The 27,090-nt window shown below is 38.0% G+C and overlaps 1 protein-coding gene across 5 annotated transcripts in view; it reads left to right on the forward strand.

Annotated features, from left to right (window-relative positions):
• The window catches only part of LOC126754993 (serine-rich adhesin for platelets), an 83,476-nt gene that overhangs the window by 20,150 nt on the left and 36,236 nt on the right, over window positions 1-27,090 (forward strand). For all 5 annotated transcript variants that reach the window (XM_050467242.1, XM_050467244.1, XM_050467243.1 and 2 more), the window contains exon 2: window positions 24,713-25,144. In XM_050467242.1, the coding sequence (XP_050323199.1) occupies window positions 25,013-25,144 (132 nt within the window). In that variant the 5' untranslated portion in view covers window positions 24,713-25,012. The remainder of the gene's footprint in view (window positions 1-24,712; window positions 25,145-27,090) is intronic.

Below are 27,090 nucleotides of genomic sequence, written 5' to 3' on the forward strand. Positions count from 1 at the left end.
GTGAAATGATGGGTCATCGATTCCTTTATATCTCATCGGTGGTTTTTGGAACTTTGCGTTTCGATTTTTTTTGCTGAGTTAGCAGATACCATGACTTTTCTGTGATAAATGTTGTGTTTTTCCTACTGCCGGGAACTTTCTGCGTATATTGGCTGAAAATCGACAGTTATCATGTAAAGAATTTCAGTTGATCTGTTAATTTTCTTTCGTTTTCGTAAGGATTAAGTAGCTTGAGCTATACTTTATGCTGAGAAAAAGAGAAAATCTCTTAAGTCGCGGTACCGGCGTGCGTAACTCTCTCTCTGCAACAAAAAGCGGTTTTTCATGCATTTTATTAATCATTTATATAAGTATGTATGTATATCGGCATGTAATTAGCGCTTAATTACATACATACCTAGGTATCTAAGTATGTATGTATATGCATGTACATATATTTAAATATGCATTTACCGCACATCAGATTTACATATGCATTGCATATGTACATATGTGTGTGCATTTACATGAATGAGCAATGAGCTAATAATATTTGCATGAACATCTTAATGCCTTCTCCAATAAGGTTATTAAAATGCACAATCCAACACTTTCCAATAACGACAAATGCACATGTTTGCATAAATAAATGAATATTTTTGTACGCATGTATATATGCATGTATGCGTGTATGTGCATACGCTCGCATTTATTTCTGTACACAAGTTTTCGCGCCATAACTGACTGCATTCCTTTTCGTGTTCGCTCAATTATATGCATATGAACATGCAGAAATACTTAAGATGCTTACAAACAAACAAATATGCATACTATACATATACATTCACATGTATACATATGTACTTACATAATATTTAATAAAGGCGTTTCAAATATGTATGTATGTATGTACCTATGTAGAGCAATTTAATGACAGCAGCCATATTTATATAATTTTGTCATTCGTGAATTAATTCTGAATTATTATTGTGAGGGTTTGGTGTCAAATTCCAAAGCTTTGCCCACAATCGATCAATTTTTGAGGATGTTAACCTCAAATACAAAAGCAGAAAAGACTAATGAAGTACCACACCTTTGCGATATGAAAAAAAGCGATTCTCAGCGAGTTAGAAGCTGCTTAAGCCTAACAAATGTGACAGCAAAGGCAAAAAATCTAACTTCATACTATTTTTTTTTTTATATACATACATACATACATATATATGTAAGTATGTATGAAGCTTCGACAGAATTTGCACTAAAATCGTGAACTTGGATATTTTTATGCGAAGTAGCCTTAACGTCATATACGACGACATTGACATAGTTCAGCGAATTAAAAGACACCAGCGGCTAAGTTCTAGGAATGTTGTTCGGATGGAAGTATAAAATCCAGCTCTGAAAATATTCGACGCATTTGTTTTCGCCGGGGGAAGCAAGGAAGAGGAAGACCTCCACTCCGTTGGAAGGACCAAGTGGAGAAGGACCGGGCTTCGCTTGGAATATCCAATTGGCGCCACGTAGCGAAAAGAAGAAACGACTGGCGCGCTGTTGTTAACTCGGCTATAATCGCGTAAGCGGTTTCTACGCCAATTAAGAAGAAGAAGCCTTAACGTCAATTTCCGGTGGTACCTCAATTGATTTTACATTCGTTAAATTTCTCACCAACCTTTAAGTTCAGAATCCTATGAAAAAGTATAAAATCGCATTCCAAAAATTATTTGTTTTCGTAAAAGTAAGAAGATCGCTGTTTACCGTTTTTTATAGTAAGAGGAAGCCTCGAAAGTCGGAGTTCGGAACTTTAGGCTGCTAAACCCAAGTCAAACCACCGGTTAAGTATTATTACTCTTCTATTTTGGTTCCAAATACATACTATATAGTATATCGGGTCCAAATACATCAGCATTAATTGGTACAATATTATCGCTTATCACTTCAGAATTTCCAAAGTTCTTGGTTCTTTGCTGTCGTCTACCTGTTTCTAACGGTTATATTCCGAAAGAAAAGTCCAATACAATAGGAAGGTTGATGAAGTATTTAGAATAAGTCACAGCTAAAAATTCTTTGAATTTCGTCTCAACTTTCTAAAAGTTGAAATAAAAAAAGATTAATTGCGTTATCTCACGATGATCAGCTGACGAGCCATGTCCGTCTGTCTGTATATACGCGAACTAGTCCCTCGGTTTTTCAATCAATCTGAAATTTTACAGCCTTCCTTTTCTCACCAAGAAGCCTGCCTTTTTGTGGAAACCGCCTCTATCGGACCACTATAGCATATAGCTACCATACAAACTGAACGATCGGAATCAAGTGCTTGTATGGACAACTTTTTCATTTTTTACCAAATTTGGCAAGAGTTATTGTCAAAAAAAAGGTACTATCTCCGAAGAAACTGTTCGGATCTAGACACTATAGCATATACTTATGTAGCTGTCATACAAACTGAACGATGAAAATCCAGATCTTTTATTGCAGACTTTTTTATTTGAAAATATATGTATGTATGTATCTTCGCGAAATTTGGCATGGATTATTTTCCAAAACAAGGGTAAAATTTTTTAAGATATTGTTCAGATCGGGCCACTATAGCATATATGTATGTACATACATAGCTGCCACACAAACTAACCGTTCAAAATCAAATAATTTTAAAGAATCTTTGTATTTATGAAGGGTATTTTGCTTTGGTGCAACTGAAGTTAACGTTTGTTTTCTTTTTATGATTCTATTGCCTATATACTTACATATACATTCATATTCATATGTACATACATACATACCTCGCAGTTTAGTCAGACATTTAAACAATTTTTAATTATTTCCAAAAATTTTTAAAATCAAATGTTGTTTACATTTTCATCTTCCCGCTGTATTCTACTCACCGCAATTTCTAGATTTTTGTGCATCGAGAAACAAATATGTACATTCATACATACACAAGTTTCCACATTCCGATACATACATATATTTGCATATACTCATATGCAAGAAATTGCAACCGAATTGCGCCATAAATTTCTGCACCCACCAATCGGTGTCTCAATGCACTGTCGCATGTGGAATGCACATACATACATACATACATATATCGATCCATAAGTCCATATATACATATCATTATATACAGTGTTTAAAAGACATCAAAATTCTAAAAATATGTAAATTCAATTAATATTTTCATCGCAAAAATCCGTTTACAGTACCGAAGGTCTGAGCTATCAACTGAAACTTCAGGAAATCTTATAAGAAAATACCTACGAAATCAAATCACTCTTAATCTTGGCTGCTAATGGAAGAATATAATAATTTTCATCACAAATGTTCATTGTGATTTCCCCACTGTGGTTAGAAATCTCCATTTCGTACAATTTGATGATGAGTGAAATTATTCAACAAAGAAGTTCCATTAAATTTTGTGTGCGGAATCAAATTTCAGGTGCCGAAATGTTCAGAATGTTGGAAAAGACCTTCGATGATACGTGTTAATCGCGATCAAGTGTTTTTGGTTGGTAAAAAGTATTCAAAGAGGGTCGAGAACGCGTTGACGACGAATCACGTCTAGAACGGCCATCAACATCAACTGATGATCAATATGTCAATAAAAAAATGGAATTGATGCTTGAGAATCGACGTGTAACAGTCAAAGATCTTACTGGCATGGTTGGAAAGTCAGTGGAAACTATTTTGAAAAATCAGTTGGACCTAAGAAAAGTGAAAGCACGATTGGTTCCAGAATCATTATAATTTTTCCATAAACAGCGTCGTGTAAACGTTTGCGAAACAATACTTTGTGCCTACCAGGATGTCATGAAACATATTATTACATGAGTCTTAGATCCATGCTGACGACCCAGAAACAGACCATCAATCGGCCAAATATGGTGGCTAAGGTGAGCCGAAGGCTAAAAAAGTCAAGGTTATGTTGACATTTTTTTTCGATTATCGAGGTGTGGTGCACTCCGAAATCCTTTCGACCGGCCAAAATGTCCACAGGGAATACTATTTGAGTGTTATGCGTCGTTTGCGCGAAGCTATTCACAAAAAGAGGCCGGAATTATGTACGGAAAACTCTTGATTTTTGCACCACGATAATGCACCGTCGCATACTGCATTGATTCTTCGTGAGTTTTTCGCCATATTTTTAACCAATATCGTGTCGGAACAACGTATTCACCAGACTTAGCTCCATGTGACTTCTGGCTATTCAGCAAACTCAAACGACCGTTCAGGGAAGACCATTTTGAGTAAATTGAAGACATTAAACGTGAATCGCTACAACTGTTTTGAGGTTTGAAAAAACGTTGGCACAAATGTTTTGGGGCCTAGGCGGATTACTTTAAGAGGGATGACATAGATTTTGAAGAACAAATTAAGAATTTTGAAATTATGAACAAAGTCTTACTATTTTTTCGCTTATAGGAGTATATCCGAAGATAAGCGATATTCTGATTGCGTAGAAACGAGCTTCTAGGTGTAATTATTGGAAAATATTGGGTTATTGAAGGACTTGAAGGGCTTCGATCATTTTTTAAGAAGAAAGGCAGACTGATTACTACTATATTGAGCAGGGTATAATAAGTTCAGCACGAAGTTTGTAACACTCAGAACGAAATGTCAGACACTCTATAAAAAATATACCTAAATGGTGGCAAGTTAAGTTCCTCATTTTTGAGATATCAATCTGAAATTTGGCACACGTTCTTGTCTTCCCAGGAATCTGCTGATTTGTGGAAACCGCCGATATCGGACCACTATATCATATAGCTACCATACAAACTGAAGGACATGAATTAAGTGCTTGTATGAAAACCTTTTTCAATTTAGGAGATATCTTCACGAAATTTTCCATGTATTATTCTCCTGAGCAACGCCACAATTTACGCACAAATTATTCAGATCGGATCACTATAGCATATACATAGCTGTCATAAAAACTGACCGCTCGACTTGTGAAGGGTATCGGAGCTTTGGTCCAACTGAAGTTTACAATTTTTTTCTTTTTTTCGTATTGCCACATGATGTAAATATTAAAAAAGTTTGGTTATTGAAAGAAATCGTTTATTTTAATATCGAAGCTATGACTATTTGAGTGGAGAAGGGAGGCAGGGGTCCTGATAATAAATTTTAAAATGTTTACCTTGCTTGTTTTTCGTGTTTTTGTAAGCTCCTCCGTGCATTTGTTGCATATAAAAATTTGAATTGCACACTGCACTTGCCCTCATACATACATGTGTATTATGTACATACAAACGCACGTAAATAGGTGAATATGCAGTTGGTTGTATGCAAATGTCTGTCGACAAGCTCAAATGCAATACATAAGTACATACACACATACATTCATATGTATGTATACAGAATTTGTAAATTTTGAAAATACTGCTCCATTTCCCTCTTCCCGCTCGCTCCCACTTGCCACTACGACAGCTGTGGCCTATCTTTTCGACTTGTAGAACACAAACAAATTTTTGGCCAGAATTGAGAAAACTGATATGACGCCGACTTTTGGTCGCAGCATTAATTTACACTCAGGGAAAATATACATGCAAACATGCATTTGTTTATTTGTTTGTATATATGTATGTATGTATGTATCTAGCAAGCTTCTCAGCCAGCGAATTCCAATGCACGACGTTCAACGTGTTCGCTCATTTCTCTTCGCCACAAAGCTGAATTTTCTTGGGATATGCTTACAACAAATAAACACACAAACATGCATACATTAATTCTTATGTTTTTTACATGTGTGTGTGTGTGTTTATTACCTCGTTGCTTTTATTTATGAACTCCTCAAAGTGTTCTCTCCCTCTCTCTATCACGCTGTCAGCTAGTCGTTCAGGCCAACGATCGCGAGTCGCGACATCGTGTTGCAACGGGAATTGGAGCTAAATAACAACAAGTTAATAGCAACAACAGCAATAAAAAAGCGCACACAAAACCCTTTTAAACAAATAAACACAGCACACGCATTCCAACTGCTAGAAATGCACGCGGCGTAGTCCGCAACGCATTTACATTTAATTGTATGTGCTTTGACACTTTTTCTCGCTGCAGCTACACGCTCAACGCATATTTATTGTGCATGCGAGTGTGTGTAGGTGCGTATGTTGTGCTGTCACTGCAGTTGTTTTGCCGATGTTACCAATAAATCGCTGCGTCTTAGTGCCTGCACACGAACAAACATATACGGGTAGACTTAAGCATTACTTGGTAACTGGTCCGAAACTAGTCCATTTAGGACCATCGTGCAATTTTAGCAAAAGAACCATGTCTTTACGCTGAGACAGTATTCATCTTATTTTATCGATTAAATACCTTATTTTCATATTCAGGTAGCTCTTGCAATCAATCTACACACATACTTACGTTTATGTAAAAATGTAGATCTGTATTACGAAAGCTTTTTGTCGCCTAAAACAAATCAAATATGAGTATATACAACAACATCATACACACATACATACATACTTACATATGTATATTTATCATCTCTTAACATCTTTGTTTCCTCCATATTTTAAAAACACCCTTTCTCACTTGGAGTTATTAACCCTTTGGCGCTGACTTTTTAGACGCATACATATTTCATTCTTATATTTCATCAGTAATAAAGGTTTTTTATTTTAATAGAATGATGTGATGAGGTCTAGTTCATACACATGTATGTATGTATGTATTTACAGCGGTTGAAATTTGATAGTTTTTTATTTAAGGAAATTTTGATCTTAATCGTGAATAATATTCTTTTTTTCGAAATCATTTAATCGATATTTAAATTAAACAAAATTTTTAGCGTGATAAATATTTTAATCTATAATTTTTTTTAACTAATCGCTTTGTAAATTTATCGATATTTTAAACATATCGATATTTTAAGTAACAATTTTTAAATCATCGTGTTTTGCTAATGATGATCAGTGTTTTGATCAAATCGATTTCCGAATTTATCGGTATTTTTAACAAATCGATATTTTAGGTATCGATTTTAAAATTGTCTTAGTTAATGAAAACTTCAAATGAGCAGAAATGCTTATTAAATTCGACAAAGCTAAATAAAAAACTAAAAAGTTCCTTAAATACAAATCACAGTCTAATCTAATTTAAAAAATTGAAAAGTAGATAAAATGCTTAATTTTTATTATAATAGAAAAACTATAAATGCGTTATCGATTAATATTGTTCAAATAATTTATATATTTTCTATGCAATAATTGCAAACCAATTACTAGCAAAATTGTCTAACACTTTTCAATTTTTTCACCAATGAAATATCGATAAAAATTGTCAAGAAAATACAAATTTTTTTCTTATAAAAAATCACCCATGAAATATCGATAAAAATTGTCCAGAAAATTTCGCTGTTTTAAAATACTGAATAAATTGAGAATGGTATGGAATATCGATAAATTTGTGAGTCGAGAAAGAGTATCTTAATTCTTATCTTAAACTATGAAATGCCGTCGAAAAAAGAAAATTTGCTAACTGTAACAGTTAAAAAATATTAAATGATTATTGAAGAATTGAATTTTTGAAAAAATTTAAAATATCAATTGAAAGAAAAATAACCATTAATTTTAAAATGCAAAATACCAAAAATAAAAACAAAAAATTATATAAAAAACATTTTGGAAAGCTTAAATATAGTTTTTTTTTGTTTAAAAATAACATTATAAATAAAAAAGAAAATAATTTAAAAACTTAAAGATTCAAAAAAATAATTAAGTATCGATGAAAAGTTATCGAAAAAACGATCGCCAATAAAGCATATGCTGAAAAATAGAAAATAATTTAAAAACTTAAAAATTAAAAAAAAAGTATCCATGACAAGTTATCGAAAAAATATCATACATACATACGTATATATACATACATATGTATGTGCCTTAAAATCTCGTTAAGGTAACAGCGGGAGGCTCCAAAGTGATCTTTATCTTTCTACACTGCAAGATCGTAACACACTCAAAATACTTCACCGCCGAGCCTTTTGTTTTTGACAAATTTTTAACACCCAAAAAATTACATTTCCCCCCTCCAACACGAGAAGTAAGTGGCGGTTTAATGTTTGGTCCAACCAAAACTGGTTTACACGCCTGTTCCTTGTCTGCATTTAGCATTTTTGTGTTTGTTATTTTTTTGTTTACACTTTGATTCCTTCTCAACGTCAACTATTTGTGCTTTACACTGCTTCGAGAGAGCTAGGAAGTCGATAAACACTCATACTGGCACCGTGCGCGTACCGTCAACGCGGCTGTTGGCCGGCCCACTCGTCGGCCTGCTGTTGCCGCCCACATTCCAATCACCCCCAATGGCCCTACGGTTGAGACCTCGATGTGTCTGTCAGCGGTTGCGGCCGGTTCGGTTGTGGATTGTTGGCATACATGTTGTTTTTGCTTTAGTGTTGCTGTTGCTGGTGTCTACGCTGTTGGATGGATGTGAGGAGCGCCAGCTTGCCAGCTTGCTAGCCTGTCTTCCCGTCTGACTGATGATGGCATGCTTCGCTGCATTTTAAGTTCATTTTATTGTTAATGTTGCCGCTGACTCTGTGGCGTTGTTGCTGGTGCGAGTTCACTGCTGCTTCTATGTGCGTTATGTTCGCATATGTATGTATATGTTTGTGTGTGTGCTTGGCTAATGAATTGCTATTTTTGTTGCCCCGCTCGTTAGATTTGTTATAGCATTAGGGCGTATCGCGACGACGCACAACCCTATACATATACATACTTCGGTTTGTGTGTGGCGATCGGTGGCGCTGGTGGCAACAGCTGCATCGGCTGCAATGTTTGTTGCTCCAGTGTGTAAATAATAAACTTAGAATAAGTTGGCTACAACATTTGCCCACCATCCATTATCGAATCGGCTATGGACTATGCCCGATCATATATACAGGCATTGTCAAATAAATAGAAACGCTGTTTAGATTAAAACTTAGTTCAAAGCTTAAGTAATTATTTTCTAAAAAAGCTAAAATTTTAACTTTCGGTACAAGTATTGTGATCCATTTCGAGGTTCCCTATTTTTTTAAATTCTTTACAGAAAAAACACAAAAAAATAAAATTTAATGATGAAATAATGATTCATCATTCAAAAGAACAGTCGTTGGCATTGATTTTTTGAAGATTATCTCTTTCAAATATTCGCCGTGGCTATGTCTCAGATGGTCCATCCATTGAGTCAAATTTTCCATGACTCAAAATGCTCGTTCGAGCATTTCGACTGGTAACTGGCGAATGACACGCGTGATGTTTTGCTCCAAGGCCTGAATCGAGGGGGGAATGTCCGTATAGGACTAAGACTTTACACATCCCCACAGGAAAAAGTCTAACGGTGTGTTATCACCCGATCTTGGTGGCCAATCGAACGTCCTAAAACGTGAAATTATCTGCCCACCGAAGTGTTCTCTCAATAAATTAATTGATTGGTGCGGGGTGTGGGAACTGGGGCCGTGTTGCTGAAACCAAATGCCACCAAGATCACGAGCTTCACTTTCAGGCATCAAATAGTCGGTTATCATGACGCGATAACGGTCGCCATTGATGGTTACGTTCTCAACGGCATAATTTTTGAAGAAATATGGACCGATGATTCCCCCGGCTCACAAACTACACCAAACCGATGTTTTTTTTATAATATGACAGCTTGTCACGGCTCACGCGTGATCTGTCGAAAAAAGGTTTATTGAAAAAAGTGCCTATATTTGGATCACCCAGTATATACTATGCTAGTCTCATATCGGCGGTTCTGACCAAGGAAAAGGACGCATGCAAAATTTCAGTTCGATATCTCAAAAACTTCGGACTAGCTCGTATATGTACCGCCAGACATTGCTAAATCGTCTTAGCTCCTCAATCTTAGCGTTTACATACATATACACCTATACGTGATATAGTCTCTGCTTAACCATGCTCAAAGTGGACAATTCTCTTCAGATATCACATGGTATTTCTTTCATTGTACCTTCGATATACATACATATATACCTTATGGATAGAGATTGGTTTGCTTGGTTGAAAAGTCTTGAAAACCCCAGACTTTTTCCATCCTTCCTGCCCAAGGTCTCTTAAGTTGGAGCATTGGGGACCATAAAATGTATCCCCCCTCATGCGACTGAAAGCTGAGGATTCGCATAGATAATGTTGGAGCGTCATTATCCTCTGCGTATGCTCTGAATTCCATCGAAACCATTTTTTCCCATTTTCTGAAGGTGGGATCTTAAAGGTCGTTACTCTGCGATGACCTCTACAATGTTGATAAGTTCTCTTTTGTATAGAAGTTGACGGTTTTAGGTTTGTCCATTACACTACCCGAAAGTACTTTTGTGGCATGCCCTGTGTTGCTTGTATTTCGAGACTTGGGTGTTGTTCTAGGATCCATTGCTTCAAACTTGAAGGAGCTGAACGGTCTGGAGCAGGCGAAATGTGTTTCCAGCTGCCTCCGAGCAGGCTAGCTCATATGCCTTTTCGTTTTCTTCTATTCGATTATGGTAGCTGATATTAACCGGGTTAACTGCTGTGTAGATATTACTGTTCTTTCAGAATATACTTTGGGTGCATAAATATTTTTTTCTTCCTTATTGGCGTAGACACCGCTAACGGGGTATAGGCGAGCTTAGAACAGCGCGCCAGTCGTTCTTCCTTTTCACTGTTTTTCGCCAATTGGCGATTCCAAGTATAGCCAGGTCTCTCTCTACCTGATCTTTCCAATGGACTGGAGGTCTTTCTCTTCATCTGCTTTCACCGGCGGGTACTGCGTCAAATACTCTCAGAGCTGAAGTGTTTTTATTCATTCGGATGACATGACCTTGCCAGCGTAACCGCTATCTCTTAATTCGCTGAACTATGTCAATGTCGTCGTATATATCGAACAGCTCATCGTGCCATCGACTGCGGTATTCACCGTTTCCAATGCGCAAATGACCATAAAACTTCCGCAGAACCTTTCTCTCGAAAACTCGTAACACCGACTCATCAGATGTTGTCCTTGTCCATGGGTCCATATAGCAGCACACGGATGATGAGTGACTTATCTTTGGAGGATGGTGCCATGTATAGAAGTTCACGCAAGTGAGGAAAGTTCTCTGAGCGTCATTCACTTGGTAGTGGCCAGAAACGATTCTTTTACATATGGCTCAACGACTTCCGGTTTTAGATCAAGGATTTTACCCATACTCTGGGTAGCCAAAAAACATCAGTTTGAAGGCGAGCTAAAGCGAGAAGGCGAATCTTTCTTCGCAGAGTTGTGTGCTGGGTTTGAGACTCGTCATGTCCCCAATGAAAAGGAAATTTGAACATTGGTTTTCGGTTCATAATTGCTGAAAGCCATTTCGTTGCTTTTATATTAATTTCCACGCATTCTTGGTTCCCAACGCTTACATAACCTTCTCGTGTCGCAATGTCAAGAAAAATTATTTTCTTCCGCCTCCATTTGATTAGTTGATCTGTCAACAGCCACAGCTACTACACGCACTTTCATTCTGCGTTCGTCCACGAGCATGTTCTTTCAAGTTTCTGTTTTCACAACATTGTTGCATAACTGTGCGTCGCTGATTGTTGTGACAGCTGTCAAAAGCATTTTGCTAATTTAGCATACAATAAAGTTGTCAACAACAACTCAATATATTTAATTAAATAGTTTGCATGCATTTCATCACTATCATCCGTTCGTCCGACCGTCCAACACCGCTGCTGCGCTTCGTTTCCAACTACCGTATTTCACAATCCTCGTACGAAGGCGCGAGCACTGCACTCCGTAACACGATCTTCCCATGCAAATTAATCATAATTTCCCGTTCAGTTCAGTTCAGGCTGTTTAATATTTCATTGACGCCTGCGAATCGCTCGAACCGCTGAGGCATTGTGTGTCTTTTTCTAGATAATTCTTTAATTTTATTGACCTCGAAAGGCGTGTCGCGCGGCTTTCTCCCTGGAAAAGCGCTCGCAATGCTTTCCGTTCCATTAAAAAACATAAATTTCTGCTGTTTGAACAACTTATTTACATCGGACGGACGTGCGCAAATGCCTGTAAATGCCTTTTAACCAAGTTTGTATGCATGGCTGTGTATGTGCGTGTGCGTTTCGCCTATTTTTTAATTATACAAATTCTGACCACGTGCATTTTAATAAGCATTCAATTTCTATTTATTTTTATGTTTTAAGTTACATGCACAGGCATGTACCGCTTACCTGCTTGCAGTTATGCATAAATGTGCCTTATGCCTGTATATACATATGTATGCATATGCGTGTGTGTGTGTGGTCATTGCAGCGGTGCGTGCTCGTCACAATTTATTTGGCGTTGCTTAGACATTGTGGTGACAAAGCGCCGAAATACTAACGTTGCATTCAAATTCTCACCACCAAATATGCCTTTTTCGACCAAATACAGCGGTGCACACGTACATATGTATATACTTACATACATACGAACATAATTTATTTACATAAGAACACGTACAAAAGAATTTGTAGGCGCTTAGGTGTTTTGACTTGTTTTGGGAGTGCATTAAAGGGGTAAACAATTTTGGGAAACTAAGTCATTGGGTTACAGTAAAACCCCGCTAAGTATTTCACGTGAAAATGTAAGTAAGGTGCTATAACCCTTGATTAGAGTTCCTGATTTTAGTTAAGAAAATAAATTTCTTCGTTTCTACTCCAATATTACCATCGTTGTAGTCCAGGATGGTAATATTAGAGATTCTCCTATGTCGAGGTCCAGTAAAAATAAATCCATTATTTTTCCAATAGATGGCTTTATTATTCTGTATCTCATGTTCTATAAGACCGATTTGATTACGGCGTTAGAAAGTTAAGATTTTATACTAAACAAACGTCTCAGACATTTTTGTGATTGGTTGACTGGTATTCTTTGGGCATGCGTCAAAGCTGTACACCAGCAACGAGAAAATGCGCCATATAGTTTTTCTTCTATAAAGGCGAAATCTCAAGACAGGTAGCTGAAAATTTAAATAGTGTTACTGTCTTGATAATTTAGCAGCCAATTATAAGCTATTGGGTTTCGTCGATTCCGTTCTTGTAATATTGATGTCATCCTTCTCTTTCTCCATCTGAAAGGCCAATTGTCGTAGATATCGAAAACAAAATGGAAATCGTCGAGTGCGACCACCATGTAAGCAGTTTCAATTGTACAAAAACCCTTTTGGATGCATCTGAAGTAAGCAATCACCCATAAGCGGAGTGCTTTGGCCAATTGAATAGGAATTGTGTTCCATCAGGACAATGCCAAGCCACACACATCGAGAGCATCGGTAGTCTGAAGCTCCAGAAGCTTGGTTGAGATGTGATTATGTGTCTACGTTGTAGATTGGACCTGACATCTTGTAATTACCATCTGCTTCTGTCTATGATGAACGATTATGAGCGTTAAAAATTCGCATCATACAACTTACTAAAATCTACTGTCCCAGAGTCTTGCCAATAGCGACACGAACCGGTTCGTATTTCACCTAAAACGGATGATTTTAACTAGGCTAAACAACACGTTGGTCATTTGATTAGATAAAATCCGGATCTATTCCGGTGCCCGTAGAACGGACTGTCGTGGGAATTGTTGACGCGTGACCGGCGCCTAAAATTGCCCCCAGAAAATATTAATAAACTTAGGGCCATGGATTCCGCACATTTTAGAGTTCACGAGTTATTATTCTTTCTTATCACAATGTGTCAGATATTTCCGAATGAATAAAGGAATAGAAAGTGCGATCTGTTTGAATTTTAGACGGGATTTTTGAAATTTTTTCACGTCCTTGTAAGGAAAACTTTTTTGTTAGTTGAAATATTTTCGAAATTGGCATGGCCCCAGTTACAATTATCGAATAAATTCTTCAGATCGGTCCACTATAGCAAACAGCTTGGCTAGAAAGAACTAGTAAACCGTTTAAGTTGAATGCTAGCGTTGGCCGGTTACGTTGGTAGATTTAGTTACATATATAGTATAATTGATATAAGAAATGCACATATGAAGGGCTTGTGCAAGAAATAAAGCTCCTCGATCTTTCCAAGCAAGTTTTCGAGCAAATTTTGTTAAGCTCAATGGGTGTGTAAATGAACGAAGAGTAATCTGAAGAGATCTAAGAGCTCCCATTTCATCCAGTGTGGTTTGTGGGCCAGTAGAATCATCGGTTCATATTTTTCAAAAATGATTCCGGTGAGAACGTAACCGTAAATGGCGACCGTTATGGTACCATTATAACCGACTATTTGCGACCTGAAATTGAAGCTCGTGATCTCGGTTGACATTTGGTTTCATCAAGACGGCGTCATTTTCGACACATCACATCAATCAATGGATTTATTGAGAGAACACATTGGTGAGCATATAATTTCATATTTTGGGCCAGTCGATTGTTCACCAAGATCGAGTGATATTACACCGTTAGACTTTTTTTGTGGGGATATATAAATCAATTTATTTACATATCTAATCTGTCTATGCGGAAAATCCCGCTTCAATTCAGATGTTTTAGCAAAACATCACACGTGTCATTCGTCTGTTACCAGTCGAAACGCTCGAACAAGTCATCGCAAATCGGACTCAACGGATGGACCATATGAGACTTAACCGTGGCCGACATTTGAAAGAGATAGTCTTCATAAAATGCCAAAAAATGTTCTTTCGAATGATAATAAACATTTCCTATTAAATTTGAAGTTTTTTCATTAGGGAACTTTGAAATGGATCACACTTTATAACTTGACGAGCTGAGATGATTTAGCCATATCCATTTGTACACGTCTGCCCGTCTGTATGCATATACGCTCAGTTTACGAGAAGTTTTCTGAAATTTTGTACAGCCCCTTTTCTTCCCAAGAGCGGCTTTTTTATCGGAATCACTGACTATCGGACTATAATGGGATATAGTTGCCATACATGCTGACCGAGTTCTTGTATGGAACATTTTTTCATTTGACGAGACACCTTCAAGAAATTCGGCAGAGATTATTATCCAAGGCATCGTTACAATCTCCAAAGAAATTATTCAGATCAGACGTACTATGTGTGTATGTGTTAATATAAGATTATAGCTGGACAATATGCCAAAAAAAAAACAAAAACAACTACGTATAATGTACATATGTATGAACAAACATACACACTTAGTATATTTGGCTGCCTTATACTCTGATCTATAAAAAATTAGTCTCCATTAAAGCTTGCTATAAAATACCGCTGTCTTAATTTCATTTCGAAACATCATGTAGACGACGAACGATCTAGCAAATGCCTCACAAATGTATTCTTTCTAGCTCGTTACATATGTACATGTATGTGTGTATATATTTGTAAATTGGTATTAGGCATAGGAGTGCATATGCTTGTGCTTATAATTGTTTTAAAAATTAAATTTTTGATGCTGTGAACTGTACGAGCAGTGTTGGCCCAGTTTTGGCATCGTAAATTTTCCACACGTTCGCAGTCGGCATTAAAGACTTGCTACACACGACTGGCCGAGAGCGAAAAATGCCGAATGCGAACGGCAACTTTAACTTCCCAGCTTTCATGTACACACACACACATACGTACATACAGAGAGGCATGCATGTGTTGGTGCAACATATGCCGTTGCCGTTGGGGTGTGCGACACAAAATGGGCTGGCTGCTGCTGCTGCATAGATAGTGCCAAAGACTTCGGCTTATGAGTGTCTGCCATATTCAGAGCGGATGCGATCCGGAAACCGATTTGTCTACCTAAAACAATTTGAAGTTTATGTTGTAATTTCGAAAGATAGGGTGCGCATGATTTTTATAGTTGTACATATGTATGTATTTATGTACATATGTATATGTGAATGTATGTGTACTGAACTATGGAAAAAGTTTATAATTGAAATAACAGCATGTGAAGTATTTTTTGTTATCATGACTGATTAAAAATATGGAATGTAGTTTGTCATAAAACTATGGAATTTACATATGTATACATATATTTAAATACATACAAACATGTCGTACATATCTATTATTCTTTCTTTGTATGTGTGCACCTGCTTTGTGTTATGTTTGTTTATTAAATTCCATTGAATTATTTTTTCGACTGCGAATTTCGGGAGAATGACAATCTTTTTAAACTGAATTTTTTGTTATATAAATTTCCGTGTATTTTTGACAAATTTATGACATTTTGAAGAATTCTTCATACAAAATATTATTCTACAATATATTTTTAACATTTTGATCAGCTTTTTTCTAATATTCTCCAAATATCTGTTTGTATGTGTAAAGAGCTCTAAGTTAGGTTAGGTGAGGAGTTCGATTCTAACAGGGATCTCACTTGGACAGCTTAGAACGCTGGTCCGTTGTGTTACTTAAAACTCCTATATAACTGATCAAAGATCCTAACCAATCGACAAAGCGCTTTGAGCCTATCACAAATTTGTTGAGACAGCAATGTCAGTTTCGCCGAAAGTAAGACTGCCGAGATGTTTCACCCTCAGCCCTGCAAGGCTGAAAGCCTGAATAATATCACCTCATCCTCCTTCATACAACTTATGTCGGAAATGACTTTTAGCTTTACCGCATGAATTCCAATTTTAAGTGTGCTTTAAGTATCCCCCGAGAAGGAGCTGGCTTTATGCCGCTATGTCTGAATTTGGTATTCCCGCAAAAATAATACGGCTATGTAAACTGACGTTGATCAATACCAAAAGCTCCGTCAAGATCGGGAAGGACGCCTTCGTCCGCCGTTTGATACCAAACGAGGTTTCAGACAAGAAGACTCCCATTTGTGCGACTTTTTCAAACTACTTCTAGAGAAAATAATTCGAGCTGCAGAGCTGAATCGAGAAGACACAATCGTTTAAAAGAGTGTACAGCTACTGGCGTACATCATCGGCGTACGCCGATCTGCTTTTACCAGACTGGATAAGACAAAAATACATATCTCCTGTTATCAAACAAACAGTCACTGTTGACAGTCATAACTTCGAAGTCGTAGATAATTTCGAGAATCTTGGAACCAGTATTAACACCAACAACAATAGTAGTCGCGAAATCCAACGCAGAATAATTCTCGCCAACAGGTGCTTCTTCGGACTGAGTAGGCAATTGAGAAGTAAAGTCCTCTCTCCGCGAATAAAGACCAAACTCTAAAAGCCACGCATCATCCCCGTCCTGCTATGTATATGGTACAACGATTAGTTTATGGAAATTTAGCTCGTTCCCCTTCCAATGTCAGCGGGGCAAGGGTGCTCCCGCTGGTTAGTTCGTCAGCTAAGATTGACGTAGAGCTCCCTACAGAACACTCTTCCTCCATCCTTCCTTACTGGCTTTGACTCATTCGTGAAAGAGCTCACTGTGTCTCTTCTCCACCGATTTCTCCCCATCCACACATCCTTCGTCAGTGAGTAAGCAGAGAAAAAGCCGGCGCGAGTAGCCGCTGCAACGAAGTGATCCAATTATTCTGGAATGCAGTTGATAGAGAAGAAAATTTGGGCTTTACTAAAAAATACTTTCTTTTCAACTTAACCGAGGCTTCAAAAGAACTCTTTAAAAAAAAATATTAAACTTTCGTAATATTTTTATCGTTCACCGAATTTTATCATCCCATTTGTCTTAGCTAGTCTAGCTTTTCGTCGTTCTTTCTTTCTTGTCTCTTCTATATTTTCCGCACAACTGCTCTCCTCACTTTTAACATATTCTCAGAGTCAGCAAACGTCACATAACCTAAATTTTGAATGAATTCTGCGTTAAAATACAATTTTAAGCGCAATTGCGCTTGGAAATTACTTAATACCGGCAATAATTAGAGTATAAGTGTGACTGTCTCGATCCAAATTTACATATTTACCTACAAACATACATACAACGCACTTCGTGCTATGTAAATACGGTTATACAATATCAAAAGCATCAACAAAATTAGGCCTCTTCGATTCATGAACTGGCTCGAAATGAAAGCGAAAGCCTTTGTTTACGAACATGAGGCGAACAAGAACATTGAAACTCGATGTTAATCATATGCTAATTGAAATGATGTCAAAGTCATTAATACATTTGTGTCTGTCGTTCTGGTGCTAAGCAGCAGCGCTGGGCAAGGCGTCTAGATTTGCGCTTAGTCAGCGTAAAGCCGAATGAATATATTTACATTTACTATATGTAGATATGTACAGTTGTAAATGTAATAAAAGTTTGTATTTGTTATTACGAAAAGGGCTTTTCAGTTCACGGTTTCCACTTTAACTCATTTTAATGTGATTATTATTGTAAATATACTTAGTTATGAGAAGTTTTACGACTCTCATTTGATGTTATTTCCAAGCGAGACTCTCAGTCTAAGCTTTTAAGCTGCCTCTTTTTTAAAGCAAAAGGTTTTTTGGTATAAAATTTCTATGAAAGTGTATAAAATCTTAGGGTGTTTCTTTGGACAAATGAAAGAGGAAAAAAGCGCATATATTTTAATATTGTGGCGCCAGCCAGTTTCCCGTAAGGTCATCTCATGACTTCCTAATAAAACCACATCGCGGGGTGAGAGTCCCTTAGCACCACTGGCCTGCCTAGCATAGTGTCTGTTTTACTTACATATATGGAACTAGCTTCATCTTAAGTCACATCATGACTTTTAAATCACATCGATCAGGATATTAACTTAAGAACTGGCCAGGGACAGTGCCTTTTTTTGTTTTTTTTTTAGATCGCCGAAAAAACAGCCCTTGGTCGGATGAAATGCGTAGAACCGTCTGTCGTGGGAATTGAGGGACAGTGCCATGTTTTTCTTTTATAGAGCCAACTGGTAGCCAGCTTGTCATGACATCATATCATATGACATCGCGGCGCGAGAATCCCATAGGCCATAGCCAAGGTTTGGTGCCTGCTTTTCTTTTATAGAGCTGGCAGCCAGTTTCCGTGAAGTCACCTCATGACTTTTTAATCACATCACATCGCAGAGTGAGTGCCTGATTTTCTTTTATAGAGCCAACAGGCAGCCAGTTTCCCGTGAAGTCACCTCATGACTTCAAAATCATCGTGGCGTGAGAGTCGCTTAAACACTGGCCTAGCACGGTGCCTGCTTTTCTTATAACGAGCCAGCTGACAGCCAGTTTTCCGAGAGGTCATTTCATGACTTCCAAATCCGGTCACATCGCGGCGCGAGAGTCACCTAAGCACTGATCAAGATTTGCAGTTTCCTGTGAGGTCATCTCAAGACTTTCATATCAAATCACATTGAGGCGCTAGACTAATCTAAACACTAGACTAATCTAGATACTTCTCGTAAGCCCACAAAACATAGGCCAGCGGTATTAAATTGCAAGAATCTTGGAGGCTATAACACAGGTCCGCTGCGCGAGGTAATGTGCACTCCAAAAGTTTGCTTCAGTAAATTGTATGTTTCGTTGGCTGTATGGCATGTAGCGCCGTCTTCTTTGAACAAAAGGTTATATCCATATCAACATCCTGCAGTTCAGGAGCGGAAAAAAAGCTATAGCGTTTCCCATTGACTGTGACATTATGACCGGCTTCATTTATAAAGAAATATGGATCATTAATTCCCTCTGCCCACAGAGTATACCACATAAAGACCTTTTGTGGATGAAACGGCGTTTCAACAATGGCTTGTGGATTCTCATCACTCCAATTATCTTTATTAAGGTACTCAAACCAAGACGACGAAGCTCGGTATCGCTGAACAAAACTTTCTTGTGAAAATCGTGATCGATGCATATCACTTTTTGGACCAATTTATCGAGCGGGTGACACGCTTATGATCGTTCAGCTTCAATTGTTGCACGAATTGGATTTTGTAAGCCCGCAAACCACAATCTCGCCGCAAAATATTTCCACAGCAGCAATAGCGCCCCCGGTGCGCACTGTACAGCCTCTCTGAGGATGCGCATTATTCTCTAGAGTAAACATGGTCCGAAATCGAACCAGGGTTGCTCGAATTACCGACTCTGATGGGCGATTATGTCGACGAATATTGGACGAACCGAATCATTATTTTACTAAAAAATTTGCAGGATATGCAAACATTGTTCTGGAGTATGTCTGTTCATTATGAAATGGTGAATTAAACTGAGTATAAATCAGAAACCGCTGTCGAAAAGACCGGCTCCGAAAAAAATTTTGTCTGAATGGAAACCACACGTCTAAAAGAACGCTACATTTTAGTTGTCTGAAATACTCGTTTTATATTTCATCTATTTTTTGACTTCTTGGTGGTTTGAAAGATCTTAACGGCATTTGGTTGCCGGACAACCGACTTACATAGCTGTTTTACTTTAGCGAGTGTTCTTTTGTGCTCGCTTACCTCATTATAGGGTTAATCTTTGGGACTTAAGCAACCTCAAGTACCCAAGTAGGAGCCCTGTAGTAGCCCGATCCCAGCCCCCATCGATTACCAGAGATTGCCGCTTCCATCACAGAGTTGCCATAGTACAATAATTATAATATTTGGTAATCGAATAAAAACTTACCACGCTGTTTACATTTGTTCTGACAATACTAGACAGACAAATGTTTAATGATAATCAGTTCTGACCCACTGCTAAGCGCCATTATGCCACTTTGCATTGTCGTTATGTAAATAAGTTGGCAGTAATCATATGTTCTGTAGTGTTGAATAACGCATTAATTACATTTACATACGAACAGTTGTAATGAAATCATTTCCGCTGTGGAATGGCCCTCCGGTGTGGTGGTGGAACGGACGGTGTTTTATTGTCGCATAAAAATTGTGTGTCAGCTACTGGTCCGAATACCGAAATTGGTGCGAAGAGTTTCGTTTCTACTATTTTAAATTTTATTTTAATGGCTTTAAAATCACTTTTGATTACCTTTTCATTTTCAGTAAATTAGGTCTTGTCATACTTATAAATATATATACTTTTATATATATATCTTCATGAAGTTAATGGTTAATAAATTGCAGCATATTTTATAAGAAATCGCGAGTGCTAAATGTCACATAAATTTTTGATTGTCTTATTAACATTAATGAATATATTATTTGTAAAGAACAAACGATGTCAAATGAATGATTTATGACAAGTCCATTATGCATACAGTGTTGTGCAGAAAATATGCAAGTGTGTTATCTACTAATACAGTAGAATCTGACCAAATGCGTGCAGCATTTTTAAAAGAATATCAGAGCTTCTGACGAATGCAAAAAAGTACCCGGAAATTGTAAATAAAACGCAAAATATTTAATTATTCATCAATATTTAATTTGTCGCCTTCAAAATAATCCCCACCAGATGTTATATACTTATGCCAACAATTTTTCCAGTCTTCGAAACACTTTTCATAAGCACTTTTTGGATGGCTTTCAGCTCCTTCAGCGAATTTTATTTTATCTCTTCGATCGACTGAAAACGGGTTCAACGAAGCGGCAATTTCAGTTTGGGGGGGAGAAAATGACACGTAGCCAAATCTGGTGGATGCGGTGGTTGGTCGGTGGTATTCATTGCGTTTTTGGCTTTAAATTCGGTCACAATCGTAGTTCGATTCGGTGATGCATTATCATCGTGTATGAGTTGTTCTTCCATAATTCCGGCCGTTTTCGAGGAATGTTCTCACGCAAACCCATCAATACGGCCAAATAGAACTTCTTATTGACCGTCTGTCCTTCCGGAACAAATTCATGATGCACTAAACCACGAATATTTAAAAAAACAATGTGTATCGCCTTGATTTTTGAGCGGTTTTGTAGTATTTTTTCTGGTTTCGGGTTGGTGTTTTCTCTCCAACTACGATGAATGTCAAACTCATAAACCCATGTCTCATCGGCAGTTATAATGCACTCCATGAATGTGGGATCGGAATTCGCACGATCAAGCACGTACATAGAGACCTGTTTACGGTACTCGTTTTAAAAATTATTGGAACGAGTCGAGCAAGAACGCGTTTCATACCTAAAATATCCACCAAAATCATTCCAACGGACTTGCGCGAGATGTCGAGCTTTCTTGCCATTTCTCTAACACTTGCCTGACAATTTTCAAGCACCATATTCTTCACTTTTTTAATATTGTCATCAGTTGAAGAGGTCGAAGGTCGGCAAGAACGAGGCATGTCTTCAACGATCTCTCAACCGTCTTTGAAGGCTTTTCCATTGTAAAGTTTGATTCTTTGAATCACTTTTTTTCCAACAATTTTGGTTAATGATTAGGTTAAAAACTTTGGTTGAAGTAGACAAAATTTGAGAAAGATGTGGTACCTAAAACAATGAACTAAAATTGATCTTAAAGCTGCTTTTGTAAAGAAACTGTTGACAGATCGAGCTCAAATTTGGCATAGCAATTAGTTTCGGGTGTGGCAGTTCTACCAACTTAGCAAAATATATATCGTTTACATGGAGAATTTAATTAAAGTTTCCTGTGCTTTTTTGTCAAAAAGTATGTTAGAAAGTGATTCTTAGAGTCACTTTTTTTGAACAAAGTCTGGTTAGGTTAGGTTAGGTTAAATGGTGACTCCTAATGGAGACTTTTCTCTCACACTTTATTACAAAATTTCCAATAAAATTGAAAGTTTGGTTTTTGAATAAATTTAAATTTGGTATGAGGTGGGCAATGTTAGTTTCGGGTGTGTCGAGATGTTTCAACCTCACTCGTGCAGAGACTGTTCAATGGAGGAGAAAGTGCCTGATTGTTTTCACTTCACCTTCGTCCATAAAACTTTGACTATTGACTGGATGTTTGACTGAATTTTTAGCCTTAAAACATTAATGACTATAAGACAATGTAGAACAATAGTTGGTACGTGAGTACCTGCCCTCAACGACCTAACCTCATGGTGCGTTTTTAAGGCACATGGATGCTTTTTGCAAGCATTTTTGGGTTTCAATTGGTCGGGTGGAATGGACACCTTTTCCACCTTAGTCGAGTTCGAGGCCAATATTAAACCTCTGTTGGGCTATGGGTCCGGCACCCGGCGCAGTGCGACTCCACACTGAATTGAAATTTTCGATTCTGCCTGACTTTAAGTTTAAATCATAGCTACCACGAATCTCTCAAAGAGTCAACCCCAACCCAACATTAGAGCGAATTTCAAGAGCTAACTGCTCTCCACCAGACACCAGATTGAAGTCTGCGGTCAGACCTTGTAGCTTTTGCTACCACCAGTTGAGCACCCATCAAACTCAAAGACTGTAGACATTTGTCGCTTGAACTTCAAATACAAAAATACAGACATATTGCATATTGGGTTTTAGTAGTCGCCTCTTACCGCATGCAAATTCTACCCCTGCGCGCTGGGGTAAGGACAATGTCCAGTAAAAACTCCTACGATTGCGACAAGCTAAAGCAGTTTAATAGATCTCCTACATTATATTCTAGACCAGAAAGATCTTGTAGTCGCACAGAAGCTAGTCGTCGACCGACGTCTGCTAAGCGTACGCGAGGCATATAAGTCCAATGCAAGACGATAACGGAGATCCAACTCGTTCCCACTCCGATGTGACTGCGGTATTAGTGCCCCCTCTGGTTAGCTCATCAGCTTTGCAGTTGCCAGCGATTCCGCTGTGATCAGGCATTCAAATGAGTCTGTTGATGGAGTAGCTTGATGCTAATTTTAGTGAACACAGACACTCCTTAGCTGACTTTGAGCAGCGAGCTCAGCTCCAGTATTGCCGCTCTGCTGTTGGAGTGAATGCTCAGCTGCTCAGCTCCCTGAAAGCAGCTGCACTTCGTAGCATGATGTCTACCTCCACCTTAATAGCAGTCTCTTCCTTCTTTCTACCTAAAAAATACTACAGTGATTCGGTAGCCAAAAAGTAAGAGATTGACGAAGAGCTCCTTACAGAAAACTCTCCCTTCAACTCTCTCTTCTAGCTTCGACGCATCCGTGAAAAAGCTCACTCTCTTCTCCAGCGACTCCTCCCCAACAATCTTGCAGGTTCATGGACTTGCAGTTTCGACTTTTTCCACTCCCGAAAATTGTCAAAAATGGTGCTCTATTCTTCCGAAGCCTCACATATACAATCAATTTATTTCCGTTTAATTTTCAATCATATCAAACATTTGTGAGATGACTTAATATATTTGGACGTTGAGTAAAAATATGTAAATTTGGTACCAAAAATGTTTGCATTTGGGTCATAACCCTGCTTAATACTAAAAAAAAACTAATTTCCGAATAAATATTTTTACCGCCTCTGCCCTTGTTTTGCACAATATTGTATTAATAGATCTATTGATTGATATTTTATAAGCTTTTGGGGGCTATTTGTATTTAGTATATAAATATATATCCGTATATACATACATACATATATATTCTTGCATAATTGAATAAGCCATCCATTCCGCCTTTCCCTTGCCTACTCAGTAGGCACATTGCCGCCAAATAATCTCGCTAAGTGACTTTGGCCATAGAAGTTAAACAAAACCAACCGAATGGCGGCAAAGTCGGTAAAATCACATCAAAAATGGATGAGCAAATAGCGAATCGAAGTGCTTAGCGACAGAACGAACAGAATAACTATGTGCAATAGAATATGCCAAGCGCTTTCATTTGATGTGTATGTGCATATGTATGTATGTATGTATAAAAACAATAAGTGCGTAAGCTTATGTAAGCACAGCTGTGCAGATATTTGCTCAACTTTATTTTCGGTTAATATTTTTCTATGAAATTTTGGTTAATAATTAAGCGCTCGACCTTCCAACTGCGTATAGATATCTGTAAATATATACTTAAATATATATTATGTCATTATATGTACATATGTATACGTTTGTACCCTCTGATTAATTTTTTTCCATTTTTTCCACCTTCTTTCCAGTGAAAATACACAAACGAACGCATGAGCACAGCTAAAGCAATCACGAATTGTCTCAAGACGACTAACGACGCCAATTTCTAACGCTCAACAGAATTTGGAGATCTCTGTCTTTTAATTTATTCACAATTTAATTTTTTTGTTTTCAAAATTTTACCCCGAAAAAATATCGGCAAGCCTTTAAACGTACGCGCGCGCGCCACAAATACTAATTTTCAGTTTCAAGGAGTGTGGCAACACCTCCACTTCCAAGCATATTGCTTTACAGCAAACAATATTAACAAGAACAACAACAGTGTAAATATGCGACGAATGCCAAAATTTGACTTAGCGTTATCAAGCAAAGCGTCGACGCTGCTGCTGGTGCTGCTGTGCGGGCTCGGCTGTCTGGGCTTTATACGCGCGGAGCGTGATTTCAACTTTAACGACTCGCAGGTATGTACTCGCTAAGTGATTGTTCGGTGTAATTTGCCGACTGCTATTGCTATGCCGGCGTATTTGCCATTAGCTATGACGTTGAGTTTTATTCATTCCGATATGCTACAGTGTGCGCTAAAAAAATTTATATCTTTGTGAGAAATGTTTGTCAATTATTTTATTTTTGAAAAGCCAGTAAATTTTGAGAGAGGTTAGGTTAGGTTATTCTAAGAGGTCGATTCCAACAGGGATTTCACTTAAACAGCTTAGAACGCCGGTCCGTTGTAGTATAAAAAACTATAAAATAAATCATAAGACCCTTACAAATCCACAAAGCGCTTTGAGCCTATAATAAAATCTGGTCCAAAGTGATGTTTTGAGCAGAGGACAACATGTATTTTCTTCTAACAACATGAGAATGGTAGCAAAGTATATCACCTGGGCTGTGAAGGTTTGTCCTGTGTGATACCTAAAATCTCCTAAAAATAGATAAACAGATCCTCATAGTTCGACGAAGCTTAACACAAATTTGTTAAAATCAATATCAATCTCAGCCAATATGCTAGGTTCGTCGAAGGTATCGGAAAATATTTCAATCTCAGTTTGGCAAAAGCAATAGAGTATAAAGTGGCAAAGTGATTCTACCCCGCCTTCTTCATACAGCTTTGGCAAAAAGCGTCCGACAAACTATTTAGTGAATCTATTGGATAGTCTTTAGTCACAACGCCTACAATTGCTGCAATATTGATTTTGCTAAGTGCAAGCATTTCAGAGGGTCTCATATGGTACACTCTGGGCCAGAAGGATCTCACGGCGGCACAAATTGTTGTTGTTGACCAAGGCATGCCGAGCACACGGGAGGTCCATAACACCAACGCTAGAGCGCAAGAGCACGACCGGTTACCGACTCGCTTCTAATCGGATGAAATTAGGCCAAGGGTATCTTCTTTAGCTCGTCCGCTTTGCAGTTTCCGGTAATTCCGACAGAAGCTTGATGCCATTGCTAATGCGTTCGTGCTCTTCCTGACTAGTCTTGAGTTCATAGTTGGCAAGCTCAAAGCCAGTATAACCGCTCATCTATCGGAGTGAATACACACCTCTTTGAAAGAAACTGCACTTGATGGGAGCCACCTCTTGCTAGAAAGACACCGCTCTGATAACAAGACTTGTCACATACCATTTTTTTGTCGACAGTTAATTATCATGTAACTAAAGTGGTGTTTGGGAAAAGCCTGCTCTCTTTATTAAAAGAAATAATGTCATGGCTAATAAATTCAACGGCTTTTGGGTTACCAACTAGACTAAATGACTTTGCTTCCTCGACTTTGTAACAATCGAAATTTCTACGAAAGGGGAACGTGAGCTGTTCTCAACATCTTCTCAAAGCGTACATTAGCCAACACACACACAAAGTAGAAGTCAACTCGTTGGAATCATGGATTACATAAACTGGCTCTCCCGCTATAATAAGCACGTGGAATTAAAACACTGTCCAAAACTACCAAGGCACTCATGATATGCAGACGACTAGCCGGAAGATCCTGGGTCTGCAAGACAGATATCATCATGCGGCTGTATACCATGATCGTAAGGCCTATTGTCACTTAAGAAGCTGTTTGTTGGGCAACACAGTCTTCGGTAGGCCTTCAATTATCGAAGGTGCAAAGGCTTGCCTGGGCCTGCGCTTCAGGGGCAATGCGCACTTGCCCAACCGCAGTACTTAAAGTCATGTTATGTTAGAGCTCACACCGCTGCGTCTATTGACCCTTCTTCCAAGAGACGGCGTTAAAAAGAGGGTAAATTTCCCAAAAAAGTGCTACTTTCGGCAGTAAGGCGGAGTGGAGTGTTTCCACGCTCGACCTACTACTGAAGGGCAGCATTACCCAGTAGTACACTTACAGCTCGTTAACACCGGAAGGCATTGGAACAGACATTGCGGCACCGCATACCAAACAATCCATACC

The sequence above is a fragment of the Bactrocera neohumeralis genome, chromosome 4 (assembly GCF_024586455.1).
Source record: "Bactrocera neohumeralis isolate Rockhampton chromosome 4, APGP_CSIRO_Bneo_wtdbg2-racon-allhic-juicebox.fasta_v2, whole genome shotgun sequence".
Classification (NCBI taxonomy): Eukaryota; Metazoa; Arthropoda; class Insecta; order Diptera; family Tephritidae; genus Bactrocera; species Bactrocera neohumeralis.